Here is a 22500-nt window from a genome sequence, read left to right on the forward strand (position 1 = left end):
ATTTTTTTTAATAGTGCTCCAACCATTTTTCTTAGTTACATGCACAAATGTTGAAACTGGTCCTATCTCACAATGTTAAAAAAAATCCTTTAAAAAAATCCTGGATCCAAACAGTGATCTGGATCGCCATCAAAATTAAAATCGGTTCTTCCTATTCATGGTTTTTCCTTTTCACATTTCCAACAACTCCTGAAAATTTCATGAAAATCTGTCCATAACTTTTAGTTATCTTGAATACAAACAAACCAACAGACAAACATACAGACTAGAAAAGCACTTGGAGGGTGCAAAGCTCCACCAAGGGCCACGGTTCTAAACAAAAAATTCCAGGAGCCAAAATGGTGATCCGGATCACAAATTAGCCCTCTCTGCCATTTCATATAGCAAGTAATAGTAAATTATCCACTCAAATTGGAAGATAACATAGTTGCTGGACTATTCTGCCCCGTTTCTAGCGTAACACCAAAATAAACTTCACTGTTAGATTGAATTAGTTTATATGTCCAGCAGACAGTTGCGACCACCATGTCAGTTTTTCAGTCTGTCTCTCTCATGAATGGTCTCCATCTGGTAAATGCTACACTGATGCAGACTCTAGCTTTCTCTTGGTTGCTTTTTTTTCTTTTCATTTTCTTGGCTATTTTTCCTCCCTTTCATAGGGCAAAGAGTATGGACTGTCCTCCATTTCAATTGAAAAAGATCTACGGTTGTCTGTGCTTGTTCTTCCCCCTGACAACACACAGGGATTCACAGCTAAAATGCGTAATGCTAACAAGTTTGTCCACTTTTGGCTACCCTATTCAATGATGTGTTGGCAATGCAACATGGCAGCCTACTGTTTGGTGCGCTGCCATCTATGTATTTATGAAAAAAATATATTTAAAAAACTCATTCTAAGCTATGAAAACACTTTCATTTGGATGTGATTGCAATTGGGCTTTGGTAAAGTATGTATTTATAAAAGCAATACTTGATTTTTGTAAATAAAAAGCCAAATTAGTTTCAAAATCTACCTTTAAATATTGTGTTTATGTTTTCTATGAAAAGTCTACCAATAGTAAACAATAAGAAGTGTAATTATTTTTTAAATTGTTTAATTGCTTGTTTTATTATTAATTAATTGTTTTTAACAATGTAAAGTTGTGTTTCTGTTTGGTATGAAAAGCACTTAATAAAATAAATTTGATTTGATTTGATATGATTTGCAGCATCTATTGCTCTTTGTTTTGGTAAATAACTGCATTACAGTGTTGTTGAGTTTCACGTCTTTTATAACAAGATACATGTATTAAAGTCAAGATACCAGATACTAAGTAGATGTACTCAAAACAGAAAGTACAAAATGTATTTTTTTTCCTGTGTCATGAAACACTACTTCATTTACACCAGTGTAAATTAAGTAGTAGAATGAGCCCCTTATCCTCAACAAAAATAAATAAATAAATAAATAAATAAAATTATATATATATATATATATATATATATATATATATATATATATATATATATATATATATATATATATATATATATGATAGCTTTAATATCAATTAATAGCTTGTTTTAGTTTGAAAGAACCATGAAAACCTACATTAGACAGACATTTAGACTTTCAAGGGCACCAAAGGCTTGCAGATAACTAAGGTGAAAACATACCTGAGTTGGCTGAATGTCTAAATAATGGAGCACCTCTTTAACCATGACAGGCATGTGAGGGGGCTTTTCAGCTGAACCAGCAGACAGTTCTTCAGATTTGTCCAGGGAGCCAGTACTGGACAATGCGCCAACTGAGGAATGCAGGCTCAGTGTAAATGTCCTCCATAGTCTCCGTACAGCCAAGTTTGTTTTCCTTATCATTAAGCTAGAGTGAAAAACCATGATCCACGTAATGACCTGTGGAGAAAATATGGTCAAAATTTTGTGATTTTTTTTTTAAATAAAGAATGTTTCATGGCAATAAAGAGAAGTATGATGCAGCCAAAGCCAAAGAACATTTTGAAAGTTAATCTTCATCAACTAAAGTGCTAATGGAGCGGAATGTGTCTTAGTTTCATGCAAAATTGCTATTAAATACGCAGTACATACAGGTTTAAAAAAAATTCTTAAATCTAGCAACAATTGACAGAGCAAAACATGGTGCACTCTTAGGCAAACATCAACAGTACAAATGGACAGCATCTAAGTTTTGATATTTCCAGGAGTATAGATTTGTTTGCATCCTTTACATTGCAATGTTAAGTTCCAGGGCAGAAAGGAAAAATATGTGCCCAAGATGTTGAAAGTTAAAGCATAAAGACTGCAGTTTAATTGATTGCACCACCTTAAGCAACCATTCATATAGTGCAACAGAAAGCAATCAATACTTGACCTATTTATTACGTAATTACCATTCATAAATGTTATGCATAATAGACCAAAACTGTCACAATTAATAATGAAAGTGTAATTCTATATGGTAATAGTAATCATTCTATCATAACCATCCCTATCGCATTCATTCATCTGTTTAAAAACACCTGCATGACACGAACAGAGAAGTTATACTCTTACATTGTTTTTTAGTTACAGAAGCTGACATGTGCTCAGGTTTTAATCCTGTTTTCTTGTGATAAAGGGACAATTTATTTCATTATATTGAGAAAAGAAACTTTTCTTATAAACATAGAACCAGAGAAAAAAAACATTTAATTAGACTCACATTCACTCCTAGTAAGAATTTAAAGACTCAAATTGGTCTAACCTTGGTTGAGGAAGCCAGGAAAGCCATGCATATACGGGCAGTGAAACGCACAAACTCCACGCAGGTTCCCCTTAGAAACCTACTTGCTCCTAATTTATAAGAATTATTGAGAAAAATAATTATGTATATACATTAATATTATTGGATTTTATTGAGTGTGTTTGTGGTCTTCTGGGAACAGTTCTGGTTTCCAGTCTAAATGCTCCAGTAATCAGTGACTTGCAATAGCTTTGTCATGCTTTGGATGCAGCAGTCTGTTGCTGAAGGAGCACTGTAGGGCTATGTGTTTGGGAAGGGTGTCAGGCTGTGGGGAGAAGGACAGTCCTGAATGAGAGCTTAGCCGTAATCTTCTTCCTCAAAACCTCAACTGGTGGATCCAAAGAGCCTCCCAGTTCCAAGCCTGTTCATAAAACTCAATCCATGAACGGACGCAAGCCGACGTCAGATCAAGGAACATTCATCACTGATCCTCACATCTGATTTTAATTCTGTCAAGTCTGACAAATACTGAAATTGCAATGAATTCTGTTAATGAAAATTCAATCATAGAAACACACGCATGATTCCGCAGGTGTCAAACTCCAGTCCTCAAGGGCCAGTATCCTGTTGTTTCCATGCTCCAACACACCTTACCAAAATTATTGAGTAGGTTGACAAAAAGCAGTCGGATCCATTTGATTTGAATCAGGTCTGTTTGAGCAGGGAAACAATAAAAACCTGCCAGCTTCTGGCCCTCAAAGACAGGAGTTGTACACCCCTGCTAGACCCTCCAGAGCAGTCAGTCTATTTTAATTAAGGAAATCATGTGTGTCACAGTAACTATTAAGTTTACAGCCCCTCTAAATTACATCTTATCAGGAGAAAGCAAACTATTATTTCCAGATAATGAGAAAAATGAATGTTATCTAAAGATGACATTAATTTAAAGAATCGTTAAACAAATGAGGAATTGGTAAGCTTATGACTTCTCTACTAAAATGTTGTGTCCACTCTCACCATTCACGGTTAGCATGGCAACTAAATGATTGCTGCCAACTTAAACATAAAGGTTGTAAGGAGGCCATTTACTATAGCTCTTCAACAGCATATAGGAAAGACTAAGCTGCAGAAAAGATGCTTTCAACTAAGCGCAAGTCCCAGTGTATGTTCCCATTTTAGAGCATCGCCGAACGCATGTCTTTATGGTTAATCATGTCAACCATTTACCCATTAATAGATACGTGGAGTTTGTAAACGCTAACAAGTGTCAAACGTGACGTGCCTGTGTAGCAACATATGCTTCCCTTCATCACGTTTGCGTGTACAGGTTGCTCGAAAGAGAGCAGCGTGGTTTGACATTTTACACATGCAAAATCGAACGAAGAAGAACATATTGTTGCTCTGCTACCATGTTAGATGTCACGAGATATCAGCTACACACGTGATCAGCTGATACACAAAATGGACACAGCATTCTTGTGTGATATTAAAAATGTTGAATCTAAACAACTGCGTCTCCAATGTTACTTGTGTCTTCGCGTTGGTAAACATAAATGGACAGTCAATGAGCTTACCGTAGTAGACCAAAGAGAGTAGCTCCACCTTCTGTGACGTTGGCGTGCCCTCTACGTCACTGTGATCCTGCGGCTCACATCCAATCCGTTGCCACACAGGAAGAGGCCTTGTTTTTTAAAATATTGGCGCTAGTCGTGCTAGGTAACAACTTGTGCACGGATAACAACTTACTCTTTTATACTCTTGTTTACCTGTGTTTTAGTACTCAGCATTACTGTGGCAAAGAAATGAAATATACACGTTGATAAAAGGTAAGACAACAATTGCGTCTCGCCTTGAAGAAAACAAAGCCAACCTACCGTTAGAAAAAAAAACAAGGAGTTAGCTGGCTAGCTAGCAGGCCTTTGCCAAGATAGAAAAGTTAATGTCTATGTCTCTCTTTTTTTAATTAAGAAAAGCAATGTGTGTGTTAATGTCGAATATGCCCGGTACGTGGCTGATAGCAGCAGTCCAATTTCCCCCGCTTTTTGTACTTTGGTTTCTGTTATTTGTAAGGCAGCGTTTGATCGAGGCACGTTATCAAATTTTAGTCATCACGCACAGATACATTAAAATAGAGAAACTGTCTTTATTTAACAATTTTGATAATTATTCTTTTCAAACATGTCAAATAACCAGAATTCAAATGGTAACAGTCATACATAGCTGATTGAAGATTGCCAGTGAACACAATGTGATAGCATAAAAACATCACATAAAAAATTATCTTCAAAAGTTTAGAGTATGCCATTTTTATTTAATTTATTCTTTAAACAAATATGTTTTCACGTGTTTGTCTTTGAATATTGGTGGTTTAAAGTTAGTCTACTTGAATTAGTTTATATGAAATTAGTTCAAGTTTATTTAAATGGCACTTTTTTACAACAGCAGCTGCCCAAAGTGCTGAACAATAGAGCAACAACACTCCACAATTTAAAATTAAACCATGCAGTACAAAATAAATAAAATCTATAATTTAAAAAAAAAAAAAAAACTAGAATAGAAGTAAACATTAAAATGCACAAAGAAGAAGCTCAGGTTTGATCAAATGCCAGTGCAAAAATGTGAGTTTTAAGTGCAGACTTAAAATCAGAGACAAATTGGGCAGCTCTTATGTGATGGGGAAGGCTATTCCACATCTCAGAAGCAGAAACAAAGCTTTGTCACCCCTGCATTTAAGTCTGGTAAATTGGACCCTGAGAGAGCTGTTAAGAGGACCTCAGAGTCCTGGGTGAAGCATGCTGATGTAACAACTTTGACAAGGGAGCCAAACTATTTAAAAATAATTAATAAAATCTTGTTCCGGGTCCCTAAAACTAACTGAAAGCCAATGAAGAAAGGCAAGCACAGGGGTAATGTGATCATATTGTCATGTTCAGTGTAAGCAACCGAGCCACAGCGTTTTGGGCAAGCTGTAATTGGTGTAAAGTCAACTGATCGATGATAAAATGAAGAGAGTTGCAATAATCTATACAGGACATAATGAGCAGGTGGTTGAGTTTCTCTAAGGCAGGTTTGGGAAGATGAGGCTTTAATTTGCTAATCAGCTTTAAATGAAAGAAAACACTTTACAGAGTTACACTACAGAGTTAACCTGCTGATGGAAGTTAAAGGAATTGTCAATAATAACACCCAGATTTTTTTTTGCATAGGTACAACATTGTTATAATTTCAACTGAAACTATTTAAATTTAAAAAAAAAAAAAAAATCTGTCAGTGTACGATAACCTATTTTTCTGCAGTTTTTTAATCGTCTGCAGTTTTCTTAATATATATAAATTTATACTTGCCATAGTCTGACAGAATAACAGTGTCATAAATTTTTATTTGCTGTCCTTTAAAGCAATTCAGAAGGTCTTAAACCTTTAATGTTCACACTGAGTAAGTCAAATAACAATTAGACTGCTTCTCTTCAGTTGACTTGATATGAAAATGTTATTGAAACATATTGCTGCTTTTCTTGAAATTATTGTAGTTTCACTTATCATAATGTGTTTAGGCATATAACATAGGTTAAGTTTGTGTAAATGAAGACAGTTCTGTGAAAGCATAGTAGAGGGGGGTAGAAATGATGAAAACATTTCTGTTGATAGAAATAAGAAATATTGTAATCTTGCTTGGTTCCTCCAATATTGTAAAGGTAGAGACAGTTCTAATGATTTTGCAAAATGATCGTGGTCTTTTTTTCCTTATTTTTTGTAGAACGCTCTATGTACACAGTTACTTGTACTGATTTCATCCTAGTTTCTTTGTATTATTAATCATAACTATAAGGGTCTTGCATTTTCCAAACAAAAAATTTTGTTAACCTTCTTTTCTTTTCTTTTCTTTTCTTTTCTTTTCTTTTCTTTTCTTTTCTTTTCTTTTCTTTTCTTTTAACAGCAACACCAAAGTGACTGCGAAGGAACCGCAATGGCAAATGATGTGTGCAGTCATGTGAAGGTGGTTGTTCGGGTGAGACCAACCAATATTAATGAGAAGCGGGAAAACTGTCGGAATGTTGTCCAGGTAGTGGATAGCCACATGCTCATATTTGACCCGAAAGAGGAGGACACATCGTGTTTTGGGTCACAAAGAGTGAGGAACCGAAACATCAACAAGAGGGCCAACAAAGACCTTAAGTTTGTTTTTGACCATGTCTTCAATGAGAACTCCACTCAATCTGAGATTTTTGAAAGCACAACAAAAGGAGTGTTGGATGGTGTGATGAATGGATTTAACTGCACAGGTAACAAACTAAAGTTCAGCTACCAAACATGTTGGCAGTACTGCATGATAACTGTTATGGCATCATCTGTTTAATAGATTTTTTAAAGATCATCTGAAGAGGAGATGATATATTAGCACTGTGCCAACAACAAGCAGCTACTGTACTTTCTTATTATTCATATATATATACATATTAGTAAGTTCGTTTGAATAGATTTGCAGTATAAGCAGGATAACTGCACTAACAGGAAGCCTGAATCACACCTTACTTTTCCTGGTTTGCCTAAATATTTTATAAGATTCAGAGCCACCAAGGGGTCATGACAGGATTTTCCTTGAACTGCTTTTGCGTGACCTAGCCAAAACCTTTGCATTCTTTATGATTTGTTGGAACTCCTAATGTGAATGTCCAGTCAACTCGTTCTGCCAGTTCAGGGAAATGTCCTGCAGACACTAAAGAGTAAAAAGTCAGTGGGTAGTGGCATTGCTACAGTGCTGAGACTGCACAGTCAACACTTTGCAGTGCCTGCAAACAAATTTTCTTGTCAATTTTACAAATCTTTTAAAGTTTCACAACCATGATTATAACAAGTCATGGCTACTGTTAGTCAACAATAACCCAAGCTAAATTATTACCTCTGCCAAGGACTTTGTGTTTTTCCAGCATTTTACACAAAAAAATACTTGGATTTCTTGGTCAAACTTAAATTCCATTAAATTTTGACAGTGATCTGGAAAGAATTGTGGACACAGAAATCTTTGAAAGGCTTCTTCACCATGGCCATGTTTACCGGAGTTTTAAGTCCCCCTTAATTCAGAATGAAAATTAAATCTTCTTTAAAAAGTTTGAATTGACCTTGTGAAGACCAAATTATGAAGGAAAATTACTATTCCAAAATAAACTTAAATCTGAGTGGTAGGTTGATTCAGATTTCAAATCCAAATTGAATAATTCCTTCATTATGTATACATCCATTCTACTTTATTCTGGTCGTTCTGTGCAAGCTTGTCCTCCTGTCCTGTCATAATGCTTTGCCCTGCCTGCATTCAGAGGATTGATTACCCAGAAAAACAGCATTTTTTTCCCCCGTCAGTGCCGAACTATTGCAGGACTCTGCACCAAGACTATGTCTTGTGGCTCAATATTTTACTGGTAACTTGCTGTGAAGAAACCGGCAAAACATCGTTCAGTCCTGGCCAGCTTTTTCTTTACTGGTAGGGGGTTATTTGAGGGTGTATGACCCTAGCAAGCAGTTGTTTTTATCTGTGACATTGTCCAGTCAGTTTGGTCTGCTTGAGTTAAGTCCAGTATGAAAACAAACTAAACCAAAGGAAGGTGTAAAATATTTTGGAAAGCCACGCGTCATTGTACAGAGTCCACCGGACTATCCAGGTGTGAATGCCCCCCCCCCCACCACCCTTCAAAGTAACTTTTGAAACTGAAAATCTTGTTTCATTGAATCTTGTCTCATCCCAGTAAATGCTGTTTTCTTGGGCTTATATTCTGCAATATGCTCATATCGCTTGTTTTTAATTCATACTGGTTGTCGTCTTTCAGAGGTTTTAGTGGATGCTATAGTAAGCATTGTTGTTATTTATAAAGCCTTTCATTTGTAATGAGTTGTATTCTTTCTTTTTTTTTCTTCAGTGTTTGCTTATGGTGCTACTGGAGCAGGTAAGACGCACACCATGTTAGGCTCACAGGATGACCCAGGGGTCATGTATCGCACCATGAAAGAGCTGTTCAAACGCATGGATGATGCTAAGGAGGAGAAAGAGTTTGCTGTTGCATTCTCATATCTCGAGGTGAATATCTGAATATTTGTTTTTCATTTGGTGCATGTTAGTCTAGAAATATCTGTATTACTGCAAAGCATGGTAGTTTTGGTGTGAAAGTGAATTTCATACTTGGACCAATGTTTTACAATTGCAACATTTATTTATTGCCTCTTCATTTTTTTAACCATGTATTTCAAGGCCCATTTATTCTCGATGCTGAATACAGATATGCATACGGGCAGACTTTTCCATCTGTCTCTTGTGTCTGTTACATGCATAATTAGGCCCGTTTTCAAAGGACTTCGTTATCCATTGCTTGAAGCAGAAAACCAAGCAATACCACTGAAAATCATGTGGGCGATATTAAGTTATATAGCTGACACACAACAAGCAAAAGAGACAAATCAGAGAAGAGGAGGAGGAACAGGAAGAATACTACGCAGAAACTGCCAAATTTAAAGCACCCGCAGAAGCTGAGGAGAACATCAACAACGGTAGACATAGCAGGAGCATTGAAGAGCAGCCATGTGGATGTTTCTCAAACTACGGCCACCAACTGTTGTCAAAATGCATAAGTGAACTCTGAACTAAGCGCTACCCACTGGTAGATGAACTGACTTACGGTGTGTTCAGGCCAAACGCGTTTTGAGCGTTAAAAACGCTGAATGCTCAACGCTAGTCACTAACTGCCACTTTTGTGTCCGACGCCCAAAATGCTCCTGACGCTCCTACCGCGTTTGCCGCTTGTCTGGAGCGAGCGGCAAACGCGGCAGAAAAGAGAGGGGGAAAGGCAGAGCTTTTCTTCCGGTCAGTTTGAATGATGGTGGATTCAGTAGAGCGATGGCTTGGTTTTATTTAATAAATAAAGCTAGAGAACATTGTCGTAGGGCAGTGATAGTCACTGTTAATGCAACAAGAGCCGCACTCAGCAGAGAGTCGCCACCCCCAAAACAAAGCGTTGCTAGGCAACTTATCCTGCTACATTTCCAAATCAGTAACATTCAGCTTTTCAGCAAGTAATGGTTATCATAAATATTGCACACAGTAATAGCATCTCAGCCCCGTGTCTGGGTTCACCACAGGAATCCTCCAGGAGCTGCGAGCTGATCGCTCTGATTGGTTGACGCCCCGCATCAAGCGGCCAAAGTTCAGCTTTGCTCATCTCTGACTTATGACGCGCGTTCCACTCGGAATGCACGTCGAGCTTTAAAAACTTCTTAAATTTTTGGCACGTTCTGCGTGGAACGCCGACACTCAAAACTCGATGCGAGAAAGCTCGACGTCCTCTTGCCGCGCCTCCACATAGACTTTACATGGAAACTTGACGCTCAAAACGCATTTGGTCTGAACACACCGTTAACCATAGCAATGTAAAATAAAAAATAAAATAAATAAAAATGAATTTATGAGTACATTTTGTCTTGGAAACTATGCCCATAGTTCCTGCTCATAGTCTGCTACATTTAAGGTGCATATCCATCTGTATAATATGTTCACAGTACCCCCGCTATATATCCCTTGTAAATTATTGACTTAATTACACAATGCAAATGCTGTTAATTTATTATATGCACTCGCTGCTTTTTTCCGCTTCTGGTTAGATGCCAAATTGCCCATGCCTACACATGTATGACACTAAAGTTAAATCTAATCTTATTTAATGAAGACATCGACGTATGAAATAATTTGAAATGAATGTCCTCATTTACATATGTAAGGGAGCATAAATTGGCCGGAAGAGAACCGCTGCAGTTATGCATTTACATTTGATCTGCTAAGTACCACAGCCTAAAATATTTTGTAACTTTTATGTCTTTCATGGCTTCGGTATATACTTATGTTTGATTATTTTACAGCCATTTACAATTATATCTGTTGAATGTTTTTAGGTTTACAATGAGCAGATCAGAGACTTGTTGGCTAATGCCGGTCCTCTCGCTGTCAGAGAGGACAGCTCTAAAGGAGTGGTTGTTCAAGGCCTCACATTGCATCAGGTTTGTAGCAACTTGTTTGTGAAATACATTAAAGATAAATGCTGAGCAGAGTTTTTCTCATAATTATATTAATTTCATTTATTCAGCCAAAGTCTGCGGATCACATTCTTGAGGCTTTGGATTCTGGAAATCGAAACAGAACTCAACATCCCACTGATGTAAATGCCACCTCTTCCAGATCCCATGCTGTATTTCAGGTATTACAATTTCAATTAAAAAAAAAAAAAAACATTTTTAGCATAACATGCTTTACCAAAGAGGAAGTATAATTTCTAAATTTCTGATGTAGACTGCACCTACAGGCAAATGAAGTGAGAACTTAATTATCTCATATAACCTTTAAAAGTATCTTGCTTTCTTCTGTAATGGAACACACGCACTTTGTTCGTTAGACTGAGCATGTTGTATCTTGTTCCGCAGATATACTTGAGACAGCAGGACAGAACTGCCAACCTCAATCCGAATGTCTGCATTGCAAAAATGAGCCTAATTGATCTTGCTGGCTCAGAGAGAGCTAGCGCCACCAACGCCAAAGGAGCTCGCCTGCGAGAGGGCGCTAACATCAATCGTTCCCTCCTTGCTCTGGGAAATGTGATCAATGCTCTTGCTGACCCAAAGGTGAGTTGTTTGTTTGTTTTCTTTTGTTCGCTTTACAAAAGTTTTTTTCCTTTGCTTATTAATTACTTGACCATAGGGCTGGGCAATTAATCGGATTTTGATTGTGATCACGATTTTGGTGGCCACAGTTAAATAAACCTGATCGTCAACAATATTTACATTCAAAACGCAAGCTCTGTTGCATGCATCTCTGATCACTAAGGTTCTCAACCAGTAGTCTGCCAACCACCAGGGGGCGAACGCGTGGTTAAGGCTTCGTTAGGCTACGTAAATACCAAGCACGCATACCTGTTCCCAGCAGCCAGTTAAGTATCGTTAGATTGGTTGGACATTTGAGGTGGGCGTGATTAACACAGAAAAGCATGAAGTAGTAAAATGCCGCTTCTGCATTTCTTCCTGTTTCAGGTAAATCTGATTGTTTTGTTTCAACAGCTGATTGAGGTGATAAAAAAATACAAACACTTTTACAACATGTGGCATTAAAATACACAAACCCTGCCGCATGCAAATTGCCCTGCCACGGACAAAGTTGCCCAATAAGTATGAAATAACCAGCTTAATTGCACAAAAAGCAGACCTCACCGCACGCATTGATCACTCCCGGTTTCGGACGAAGCTTCGCGTGGAGGATGTAGCAAGCTTTATACTCGTGAAAGCAAGTCATGTCGAGAATGGAAAATACAGCTGCATCAAAACATTGGATAAGAAATATGAGATGCTTTCCTGTAATTATTTTTCCAAAGGGGCATTGAATAGGGATGTGTTGGAGCAGGGAAACTTCTTAAACCTGCTGGTCAGTCTGCCTTCAACAGAAGTTGTGAATCCCTGGTCTAGAAGACTTCTATGTGTCTATGTATTCATGATGCCTGTGAGAAACACACTGAATTTATAATACAGTATGTTACAGGAGTTTAAGAAAAAAATTTACATTTTCTTTTTGGACATGCATTTGCTTGACACTATTCACTCGCTACTAAATTCACTATTCATTGAAAACTAATGATATTCTAAAGATAATTAAGATTGTACTTAAATTAAGTTAACCACTTCAGCTTCTGTATTAAACTTGGGAACTTGGGAAGGGGTAAGTCAACTGAGTTTTTGGGTATTATGTCATTCCAGCTGCATACATTAACCAATACATTAGTCAAGCAGTCATCTCACTTTACAAACCAGTCTCAAGAGACAAGGCACAAGCAGGCCGCGTGTATTTAGAAAATGCTCTGCAAACTTAAAGCTATAGTTGGTAATCTTGCTCAGAGACATTTTTTTTTTTTTACTCTGGGTGAAGTGGTTCCTCGTACCGATAGTAGTCTGTACATTTTGTAATCATGAACAATAAGAAATCTAGTTAGACCCCTCAGTTTACTGTAAATCTGTAAAAACTGTTTCTTATATTTTGTAAGCTTCTTCTTCTGGCTCTCCTCCTCCCCCTTCTGCAGCGCATACCTGATAGCCACACCCTGCATATAAATACTGTGTTAGGATGAAAATACAAAGCAGTGAGCCAAGACAGTGTGCCAAAGCCAAACCTTGCTAGCTCCCCAAAATGACCTACCCCAACTCTAACACTGCCATGTGAAAATTAAATCTATCTTCTGCGGGTTATTTCATTTTTGGACTAAAATTGTGTTCTTGCATCTGCAGTGTTGGGGTAATGTTATTCCCTGCCCACCATTTTTTTATTTTTGCTATTGTGGATTCATACTTCTGCAGTCAACAGCACCCACCACAACTTTCCACCCTATTCCCATGGTTGTTGACGCACAACTGTCTACTGATGTCAAACCACTTGTGGCCATTGTTTACAGGAAAGAAAGTACTCACTTGTGTCTCGGCTGACATGCCATTAATGTGAGTGTAAAGAATGTCCACTTGGTCTGTTTGGGCTATTCAGTGTGTCATCTTCATATTAGGCTGCACAGAGTATTTCTGTTGTGCAATTTTGGCCGTGGGTGATGGTCAAGCTTGTGCAGATAATATCTGATCATGCAGCCTGTAGCTCCAAAGTTACACCTTATGCGGTTCGCCCTGCTGTCACCTGCAAACAGACACACACACAAAGAAGTAGGAATGGGACTTGAACACCTTTTCTACTCAGGAGTTGGATTCAAATTTTCTAAACCATCAGAATTTGTTTGATCGATGCCTCTATCAGCGCCAACAGGTGGGGAAAAAAATAGGGTTAGGGTTAGCTCACTGACTGTCTGTTTTGGATATACCAATAATGGAAACAGGTCATAGGACAGACCTATGGTACCAGCCAAAAGTTTGGACACTTTCCCATTGGATTACAATTTCATACCCTTTGGTAATTTTGTTGCATGGAAGTGTGAAGGTCTTCTTTAAAAAAAAAAAAAATCCACTTTCACTTCTACCAACCAAAACGGCCATATCTACGAGTGTGACACTGCTTCTTATGCAAAAAGATCAGACCAGCTAGAACTGTATCGAATTCCCAGGCTGATAAAACACTTATTAACAGTTGACTAACTCACTGTTCTTTGCTGCTGCATGTGAACTCTCCTCAACTCCGTTCTCCCTCTCGTTTCCTACTTTTCCTTGTCTCTTCCTTCATATAATCTACCCACCTTTAACATTGGTAGTTCATCAGTCTGACCCTGCTGAACACAGAATGGCTGATACTTACTGACACAAAAATAAACCAATAACCAGGATCAGCAGCATTTGAATAGTTCAATAAAATTGAAACCATATTATGAACTCATTTTACAGGAATAAACATTGTCTGTAGTCAAAATTTAACAACAAAATAAATAATAAAACTGGATGCTGTATGCTGTTAGGATCAGTTCTTGGAATTATGCATGAGGAATTTGTTTCAGGTTAAACTGGCAGTATTGCATCAGCATCACAATACAATGGTCAGTGTCAGCTCAAAGTTTACTCTTTCGTCAAAATAAAATAATCATTTTGGTTATTCCATTTGCAACTGCTGTCCCTACAACTGAGACAAAAACACAGAACCACTACACACCGTTTCTCTCCAGCTTCTTTTTACCTTCACTAAAAGTTAGTGTTTCATGCCATCAAAGAGAAAAAAAGAGACTTGAACAGTTGTCAAATCTGGATAGGATAATAACATTGTTACTGAGTTGTTGGGAAATATATGCCCATAATGAGGTAATGAACAAAGAAAAGGTTTTTGAGAATACTGACATATCATTAGTTTTTGAGACGTGGTCTGATTCCCTGTAATAAGGTTGACTTACCTCATTAATTGAGAAAAGTAGGTCCACACACTAGAATTAGCTCCCGGTGTTTTATTAACAAAAACAAGTGAGTGGCGTTTCGGGCCACAGCCCTTCCTCAGACTGAAAAACACCAGGTGATGCACCTGCTCTAATAATCTGTCTGATCGCCCAGCCAATCAGATAAAGGCAATCACCAACATATGTATGTGCATATAAACATAAAAAATGTAAAAAGATGACACAGTATATACAAATAGAAATGCACAAAGAAAAATACTTTCTTAATACAGTATGTAGGGTTGCAGGGAAGCTGGAGCCTATACCAGCAGTCTTTCAGCAAGAGGCGGGGCACACCCCGGACAGGTCGCCAGTCCATTGTAGGGCTAACACAAAGAAACAAACAACCACTCACGTTTACTACTATGGGCTATTTAGAGTAACTAATTACCCTAATATGCATGTCTTTGGACGGTGGGAGGAAGCCGGAGTACCCGGAGAGAACCTACACATACACAGGGGAACATGCAAACTCCACACAGAAAGGCCACTGTTCGAGCCTCCCCACAGCCGAGGATTGAGACAGCAACCCTCTTGCTATAAGGCCACAATACTAACCATGATGCCATCATGCAGCCCTATTCATTTTATTTACATTTGTCCTGTTTGATAGTAGTATTGGATTCTGGTCCTTTCAAACTTTCGATACATGTTCAAAGTGAGCACAGTGAAAACTCAAGAGTTTCTCATGCTTCCTGAGTTGTTTTCCTATGCATTACAGAACCCAAACATAATGTTTTTGGACTAATCCTAAACAATCTCATTTGTTACAGAGTAAGAAGGCTCATATACCGTACAGAGACAGCAAGCTGACGAGGCTACTGAAAGACTCCTTGGGGGGCAACTGCAGGACTGTTATGATTGCCAATGTCAGCCCATCATCCAAGTCCTATGATGACACCCACAACACACTCAAATATGCCAACAGAGCAAAGGAGATAAAATCTTCGGTTAGTACTAAAGCTTTCAAGTTTTTTTTTATATTTTTATTGTTGTTGTTTATTTGAAAATAAACAGCAGTGATTTCTGGCTGTTTATACTGTTTATGTGAATGAACCCTTAAATTTTTCTTCTTCTCTTACTAAACAGCTCAAGAGTAATGTCGTAAGCCTGGATAGTCACATTGGTCAGTATGCTGTGATATGTGAGAGGCAACGCCAAGAGGTAACGTGAAACAACTGCATTCAATGAAAATGTCTTTTTTTTTATCCCCTCTATTTTTTCTCTCTTGTGTGTGTATCCGAACACTCATCAAGATCTGTGGGTCATTTCTGACTTTAATTGTACTGTTCCTCTGTACTTTCTCCATAGATTCTACAGTTGAAGCAGAAACTTAAGGAATATGAGATGAAGAACGTGGTGCCTGGAGATTCCAAACCAGTCTCTTCCCAGAATCAAGCAGAGTTCAAAAGGTAAGCATGTGGTGTGATTCCCAGTGTAACTTGCAACATGTCAGTAGCTTCTTTGTATGTGATAAAACCTTCACTCTTATCCCTATTATTGAAATAGAAATACTGACTTTGACAGGAGGATGTGGCCTGGAATTACCAATTTGTTCTCTTGAAGTGATGGAAATCACAAAGATCCCCATTTTTTTTAACTGAATATTACTGAGTTGAATTTATACCAGGATCCGGATCCGGATCAGAATCCAAATTAAAAACTCAATTGGTTTTGTGTTTGGAACAAGAGTAAAATTCAGTCAGGAACATTGCCATGTTTAGGTTTATTGTTGCCTCTTTTTTTTCCCGTTTAAATCATACATATTCATTTATTTCTCTTAAATTAAACAAGACATTTCATGTAATGGCCTTTAAGGCATTAAGTGGCATCTGTCTTGTTATTGGGTTGGGGGGCGGGAGACGAGGAAAAGCTGAATGAGCCTCACTCCCACACACTTCATTCACTGGCATCAGAATTCACAACTCGCACAGAGAGAGGCTCTGAATAGAGTTTGCACGCTTCTCACGCTATTAAAAATTCAACAGTCTAGCAAGGCCACGATGTCTCCTACGTCACTGGAGTTACATTGAAGAGTGCAGTCACATTTCAGCGACAGCTCTCCAGTCTTATTTACCTGCATACCTCGCCTGACTTTTCTTCTGCTTTTACTCAACTAGACAGCCACTTGCATCCAGTGGAGCATCGCCTCCACGCTATTCCAGGAATACATATATGCATCATATAGCTGAGAATGGCATTTGTGCTCAGTATGAATAGAAGTATCTTTAAAAAAGTTCAATCTTTTGGTACTGTGAACTGTGTTCTTTGTTCCTTTTTTTTGCTTTGAATGGTATAGTTCCATTGAAGTAACATTAGATATATGAATCTGTCTAGGCTAAGACACATGGTCTTAAAAATATTACATTTCTCATGACTGTTTGAGGGTGTGTTAAAAACTCTTTCAAGCACTTTGTAAAGAGCTTGTGGCATAGCAGTATTAAATTTGTCCCTTATTTGTGGCACAGCAGTATCTAATCACATTTGGCCTGGATCCCTGTGGTGATGCTGGTGTTTTATTGTATTGCATTATACTAAAAGGTGTTTTAATAATCTGTCTCCATTCATGTATGTTATAATTGTGGACTAAAACACCCTTTAAATATATTGTTTAGTCAAAAATTAATAGTAGGACTTTAATGTACTTTTATTCACTTTTAAAAAAGTTTAGACCAAAATACCCTAATCTTATTCTTAAGAATAAGAACAAAATCATTTGTTTAGTAAGGGATTTATTCTATCCATCTATTTGTTTTCCCCACTTATTCCTATGCGCAAGACTGTAAAGGAATTCATATTTCTGAAAAAGTTCAACACAAGGCAGTGCTTGTGATTAAGAAAATCTCTTCTCCCTCCAGGGTGGCAGAAACTCTACAGCGCATTTTTTCAAGCCGTGCCCAAATCAGGCGAGAACAGCTGGATTTGGAGAGGCAACTGAAGGAGAATGAGCTCCGCCAGCGCTACAGTGAGGAGGACAACCTGCAGGTCCAATATCTCTGTGCCAAACAGAAGACGGAGAAGGTATTTGATGCTTACGCTGCATGGTCTTTTCAGATTCCATCATTCCTACAGAGGAACAGCTGCTGAGTCATCATTTTTCTCCTCTCTTCTCTGGAGTGTTTTTAACCTCATACACCACTTCAGAAAAGGGTCACAGCTGGTCATTTTCTAGCTTTGAGTCCTAATAGTAAAATGTATTTATAGGATAAAAATGAATTCTGATGTTCATTTTCATTCACAACTAATAAATCAAGACTTTTGGGGGGGGGGCAATGTATACTTTTTTTTTTTTTTTTCCAAAGCGATAAAAAAAAAAAAAAAGAAAATTTCATCAGTTATAAAACTGAAAACTCCTTTTTTTTTTTCCTTTTTTTTTTTTAATGAAATAAATGCGAGCGACAAAACATCATGCGAAGTTTGTGATAATTACTGTTTGAGGTTATATTTGATTAGACTGCATGTACAGAGCAAGCTTTGTAATAACTAAATCTTAGTACATTGGTCATAATGTCATTCAGGTTACCTTTTGTTTGTCGTTGCTTTCAACAGGCCACTTGTAAGCATGAGCGGAAGATTGCCAGCTTACGCACCCAGCAGCAACACATATGCAAACGTTTGAAGGAGGCAGAGACACAGTTCCTGGAAAATGATGGTCTGCTTCATCGTGTCGAGAATGAGATTAAGTTGCTGAAGCCAAATGATACGGCCTCAAAGGTAAGTAGAACACATTAACCTATTCATATTAAGTTGTGCTGGAAAAACAGACATATTTCCATTTTTTCGTTGCGGCAGAGGAGCTTTGTTAAAGACTTTTCACATGATTTCGTTTCCTTTTTTGCTCTTGTAAATTGTTGAGTATTTCCCCTGTCTTGAGGTTATGTCAAATTTTGCAGTTACTCACTATAATAAAGGTCCACCAACATGTTATTATGAAAACGGTGATGGATTTACAGTCATTCTTTGGATTAGTAGAGGCAGCTGGTGAATTAAAATAAATATTAAAATGCCTACCATGTAGTCACGTGTAAGAAAACAAATATTAGATTCCAGGAAGAACTTAACGATGTGGGTCACTGTAGTGAAAACGCATTGCTTATTGTTTTAGGAAGATAGGAACTGGTGTCGTAACAGTCTTTGTTTTCCTCCCATCTGTTTTCTCAGTAATTAGAACCGTGCTCATTTTATTTCTCCAGCTCACTCGTGGATCAGTGAAGAGAATAAATCAATACTCTTTACTCATCCCTCACACAGCAGCCAGTTACCTAAAACCATGTCCATGTTTTTTTTTCTTTTTTCTTTTTTTTTTTTGTTCTTTATCCTTTCTTCCAGGAACTGACCTAGAACCATGACGCATCCACCAGTCAAATGTTCTCAGTGCTGTTGTTTCGTAGTGTCTTTACGTCAAAGCCCCCTCCTCTCCCGTACCCTGTAGACAGACTTTTTTGATAAAACATGATGGAACAATGAACTTTGCATTCTCTGCCTAGTAGACTGACCCCTACCCAAGTTTTGACCTTCAATTGCTCATTCTGTAAGCTGTGATGTGTCTGCTATTTGAAAACACCCCCTCCCCCTTATTTTTGTTTGTTTCTTTTCATTTTCTTCCCTAGGTGTTAGAGAAGGACCTTTATTGCCACAGACTGGAGCTGCAGGTCAATGACCTCAAGCAGCACATCAAGCAGATGGTTGAGCTCACTGCGCTGCAGGATCAGGAGAACAAACGCATGCAGAAGTGAGTTGCCCGAGTTATTCCTACACTGCATCTAAAGAAAGAGCACTTCACCGAAGTAACGCCTGGTCTGTTTTTTTTGCTTTAAAAATACAATGTCTCAATAACATTTTTCTATTTCATTTCAGAATAGTGAACATCTTGCTGCCAGCTTATGGTCGACGCTACTCTGCATTGCAAGAGGCTGGGTTGTCCACGCCAGCAGATGAGCTGGAAAACCATGAATTGGAGCACCTTGTTTTGAGGGAGAGAGGTGTGGTTTGGGCAGACCAGGAAGAGGCAGGACAGCTGATGAAAGGTGAAAAGACTGGTGTGGGCTTTCAGGAGACAAATGAAGTAGGAAGCATTGGGCTCCGCAGTGAGCTGGCACCCATCCTGTCTTTCTCACATCTGCAATACCACCAGAGTAGCCCCTGCAGTAAGTCCTCACACTCTTATCATCTTGTTTACTCTCCTGTCTATTCACTATGTATTATGAGTTGGACAAGTTCAGAGAAGTTAAGTTATCAGTAGATTTTTTTCCCATGATCGACTAAAATTTAGTTCCGAAAGTTCACTAGAAAGATAATAGTTTGCTGGAGAAATAAGGACGAAGAGGAAAACATGACAATATGTTTAACCCACAAAACCACCAGCTGCACCATGAAGTATCTGGATCTTAGAATATGTTTTTTTTTCCTGCATTTGTCTTGGTTACTTGAGTTGATGGAGCTGCTTAAATGTTTTTAAGTGACAAACCACACATGACTGAACTCAACATAGATTTTGGGAAAACAGATAATTTTGATGGTCATCACAAAATGAAAATGCATTTGCTGGACCACATTAGCAAACAGCTATTGATTTGTTGCTGTGAAGAAAAACTTGTTCCTGATTTTCAGCTCTGGGAGGTTTCACCCTAAAAGTTGTAAGGATTTGTTCCAGATCCTATAAAATGCATTTGCATGTTGCATGTGCTTAGCCGTGAAGGTGACTTCTTAGCGCACTAATAAGGTACAGGGTTAAACCACATGTCCATTGTGTAGCTAATTCATAAACAACCAAAACAGCTCATATCCATTAAGACACGAACGAGGGACCTCTGGGGTTTCCTATGGTGTCTGCCACTGAGATGTTTACAGCTGATCCCTCAGGTCCTTGTTGTTTGTTCTGTGATGTTGGCTTTGCCATCATCCTCAAGCTGGTTTCATGCAGTTACTGCAGTGTGGTGTGGCTCATTTTCCTGAATCGAGGGCTGCGCTTTTTTTTTCCTGCACCAATGTTTAGGTTGGTGGTTTATGACAAAATAGTGTCCATATGAATGCCAGAAACAAATGTTTACCAGTTTCCAATCAGAGCACTGTCATCTGTACTGCTTTTTTTCAATTGTTTGTTTTTCAGATAGAATCGGTAATGTGGCCCACAGTTTAATTTCTTTTTGTGTAAGCTAGTATATACAGTGGGTTTTTTTAAAAAATGGTGTTTGCGGGATTTTATTGTCGAAAAAAAAAAAAAGTAAGTTGATGAAGTAATTTAAAAAAAAAAAAAAAAAAAACATTAAAAAGTTTTTAGATATAAAAAGTTGAGTTGTTTTCAACCTCAATAGGTTAAGCATATCTGGGAAGGGTGTGTCTATGAGCTTGTTATGTTCCGAACATCTTAAATCATGCCACAGATTTTCAAATGGGCTGAAGTCTGGATCTTTACTAGGCCTGGTAAAGCAATCTAAGTTATTCTCACTGACTCATTCATTTAATTCAGGTGTGATCAAACAGGAAAACATCCACAACATGCAGGAATGTAGCTCTTTCGTACCAAACCTGCCTGACCCTGGACGAGGCCATCCCAACTCACTTAAATATTTTCCTTTAAGCTGCTCAAATGTTCATACAGCAGCATGTTTAGAGGCATTATCCTGATTCAAGGTGAACAGACAGAAACAGTTTTTGGTTTTCAACAACTTCCTGGTATTTAGTACTGTCATTCCCTCGGTTCTGGCTACTTTTCCAGAACCGGGAATGATTTATATTGCCTGCCGAAGTAAATCATTCCCCAGAGCATGATGCACCTTTCACCAAGTTTCAGTGGGGATGGAGGTGTCGGGGTGGCTGAATGGTTGGTTTTAGACCACACAGCATATTTTCTGTAATCCTTAGTTTTGGTTTATAATGGTCCTTATGGCAGATACACCAGTGTCCTAAATTTTGGGAATAATCTGGAAGGAATTGTGGACAGACACAGGAATTTTAAATTTATTCTTCGCAGTATGCGTAGAGATAAGTCTTTTGGCAGCGGTTTGCACCCTCTGAGTGCTTTTCTTATCTTAATTCATTTGAAAAACAAGTTACTGAACGTTCACCACATTTTTTCTCCTTCCAAAGAACACCTCCGTTGTTGAAATCAGATTTCAGCAAACATGAAACATTCATGCGTGACACATGGGATGTAAGTTTTACAACAGCTTTAAATCTTAACGTCGCCTATTCTGAGGTAGTTCAATAAAGTCAGTGTATTTGACGTTAGTCCAGGTCTGGTGTGTTTTGTGGGAGCCATGAGGCCGCATGTTTCTTTTTTAACTGTCATCTCTGCATGGCCAAGCAGCACCAGACCCTCGTTACATATAAGCCATGACACACAGTGGACCATGAACTGAAGATTGCCAACAGTACTCACTTCCTAGGATAGTGTCTTTTGTTGGGCTGGACGTAAAGTCTGCACCTGTCCCTCTGCTCTGCTGTTTGCTCATTTCATTTAAAAGTGTTTCTTGTTGACTTTTAATTAAGTTAATTTATTGTAAAAACAAATAATCTGATGGCACATGAGTACGGATATTAATGTAAACCAATTGTGGGTCATAGTTTAACATTTAATAGATAAGGTGTTTGTGTATTAAACACCCTGATCTGTTTAGGAAATTAATTCCACTCTGCTTATTTAATTTTGCATTTATTTCTTTAAACATTTTAGTGTAGTCGCATCACTTTTACATTAAGGGGAAAAAACAAACAAGTTTGTTTACATGAACCTCTGGACTGTCTGCATGATGAAAACTTAAAGCTGTTTATGTCAGACATAACAAAGTTATCAAACATTTAGTGGTAACTCCACATTTAATGAGCGTAAACCACTAAAGAGTTGCATAAGTTT

At 38.0% G+C, this 22500-nt stretch overlaps 1 protein-coding gene across 1 annotated transcript in view; it reads left to right on the forward strand.

Moving 5' to 3' along the window:
* Nucleotides 1–6685: 6685 nt before the first annotated feature.
* Nucleotides 6686–22500, forward strand: part of kif18a (kinesin family member 18A) — a gene marked incomplete at both ends in the record, with an annotated part of 28919 nt that continues 13104 nt past the window's right edge. Inside the window, 12 exons of the mRNA XM_079244418.1 lie at nt 6686–7001; nt 8631–8788; nt 10651–10755; nt 10842–10952; nt 11176–11373; nt 15419–15595; nt 15735–15809; nt 15957–16057; nt 17504–17666; nt 18195–18359; nt 19256–19377; nt 19503–19792. Coding sequence (XP_079100544.1) covers nt 6686–7001; nt 8631–8788; nt 10651–10755; nt 10842–10952; nt 11176–11373; nt 15419–15595; nt 15735–15809; nt 15957–16057; nt 17504–17666; nt 18195–18359; nt 19256–19377; nt 19503–19792 — 1981 coding nt within the window. The remainder of the gene's footprint in view (nt 7002–8630; nt 8789–10650; nt 10756–10841; nt 10953–11175; nt 11374–15418; nt 15596–15734; nt 15810–15956; nt 16058–17503; nt 17667–18194; nt 18360–19255; nt 19378–19502; nt 19793–22500) is intronic.

The sequence above is a fragment of the Telmatherina bonti genome (genome assembly GCF_933228915.1).
Source record: "Telmatherina bonti genome assembly, chromosome: 1".
Taxonomy (NCBI): domain Eukaryota; kingdom Metazoa; phylum Chordata; class Actinopteri; order Atheriniformes; family Telmatherinidae; genus Telmatherina; species Telmatherina bonti.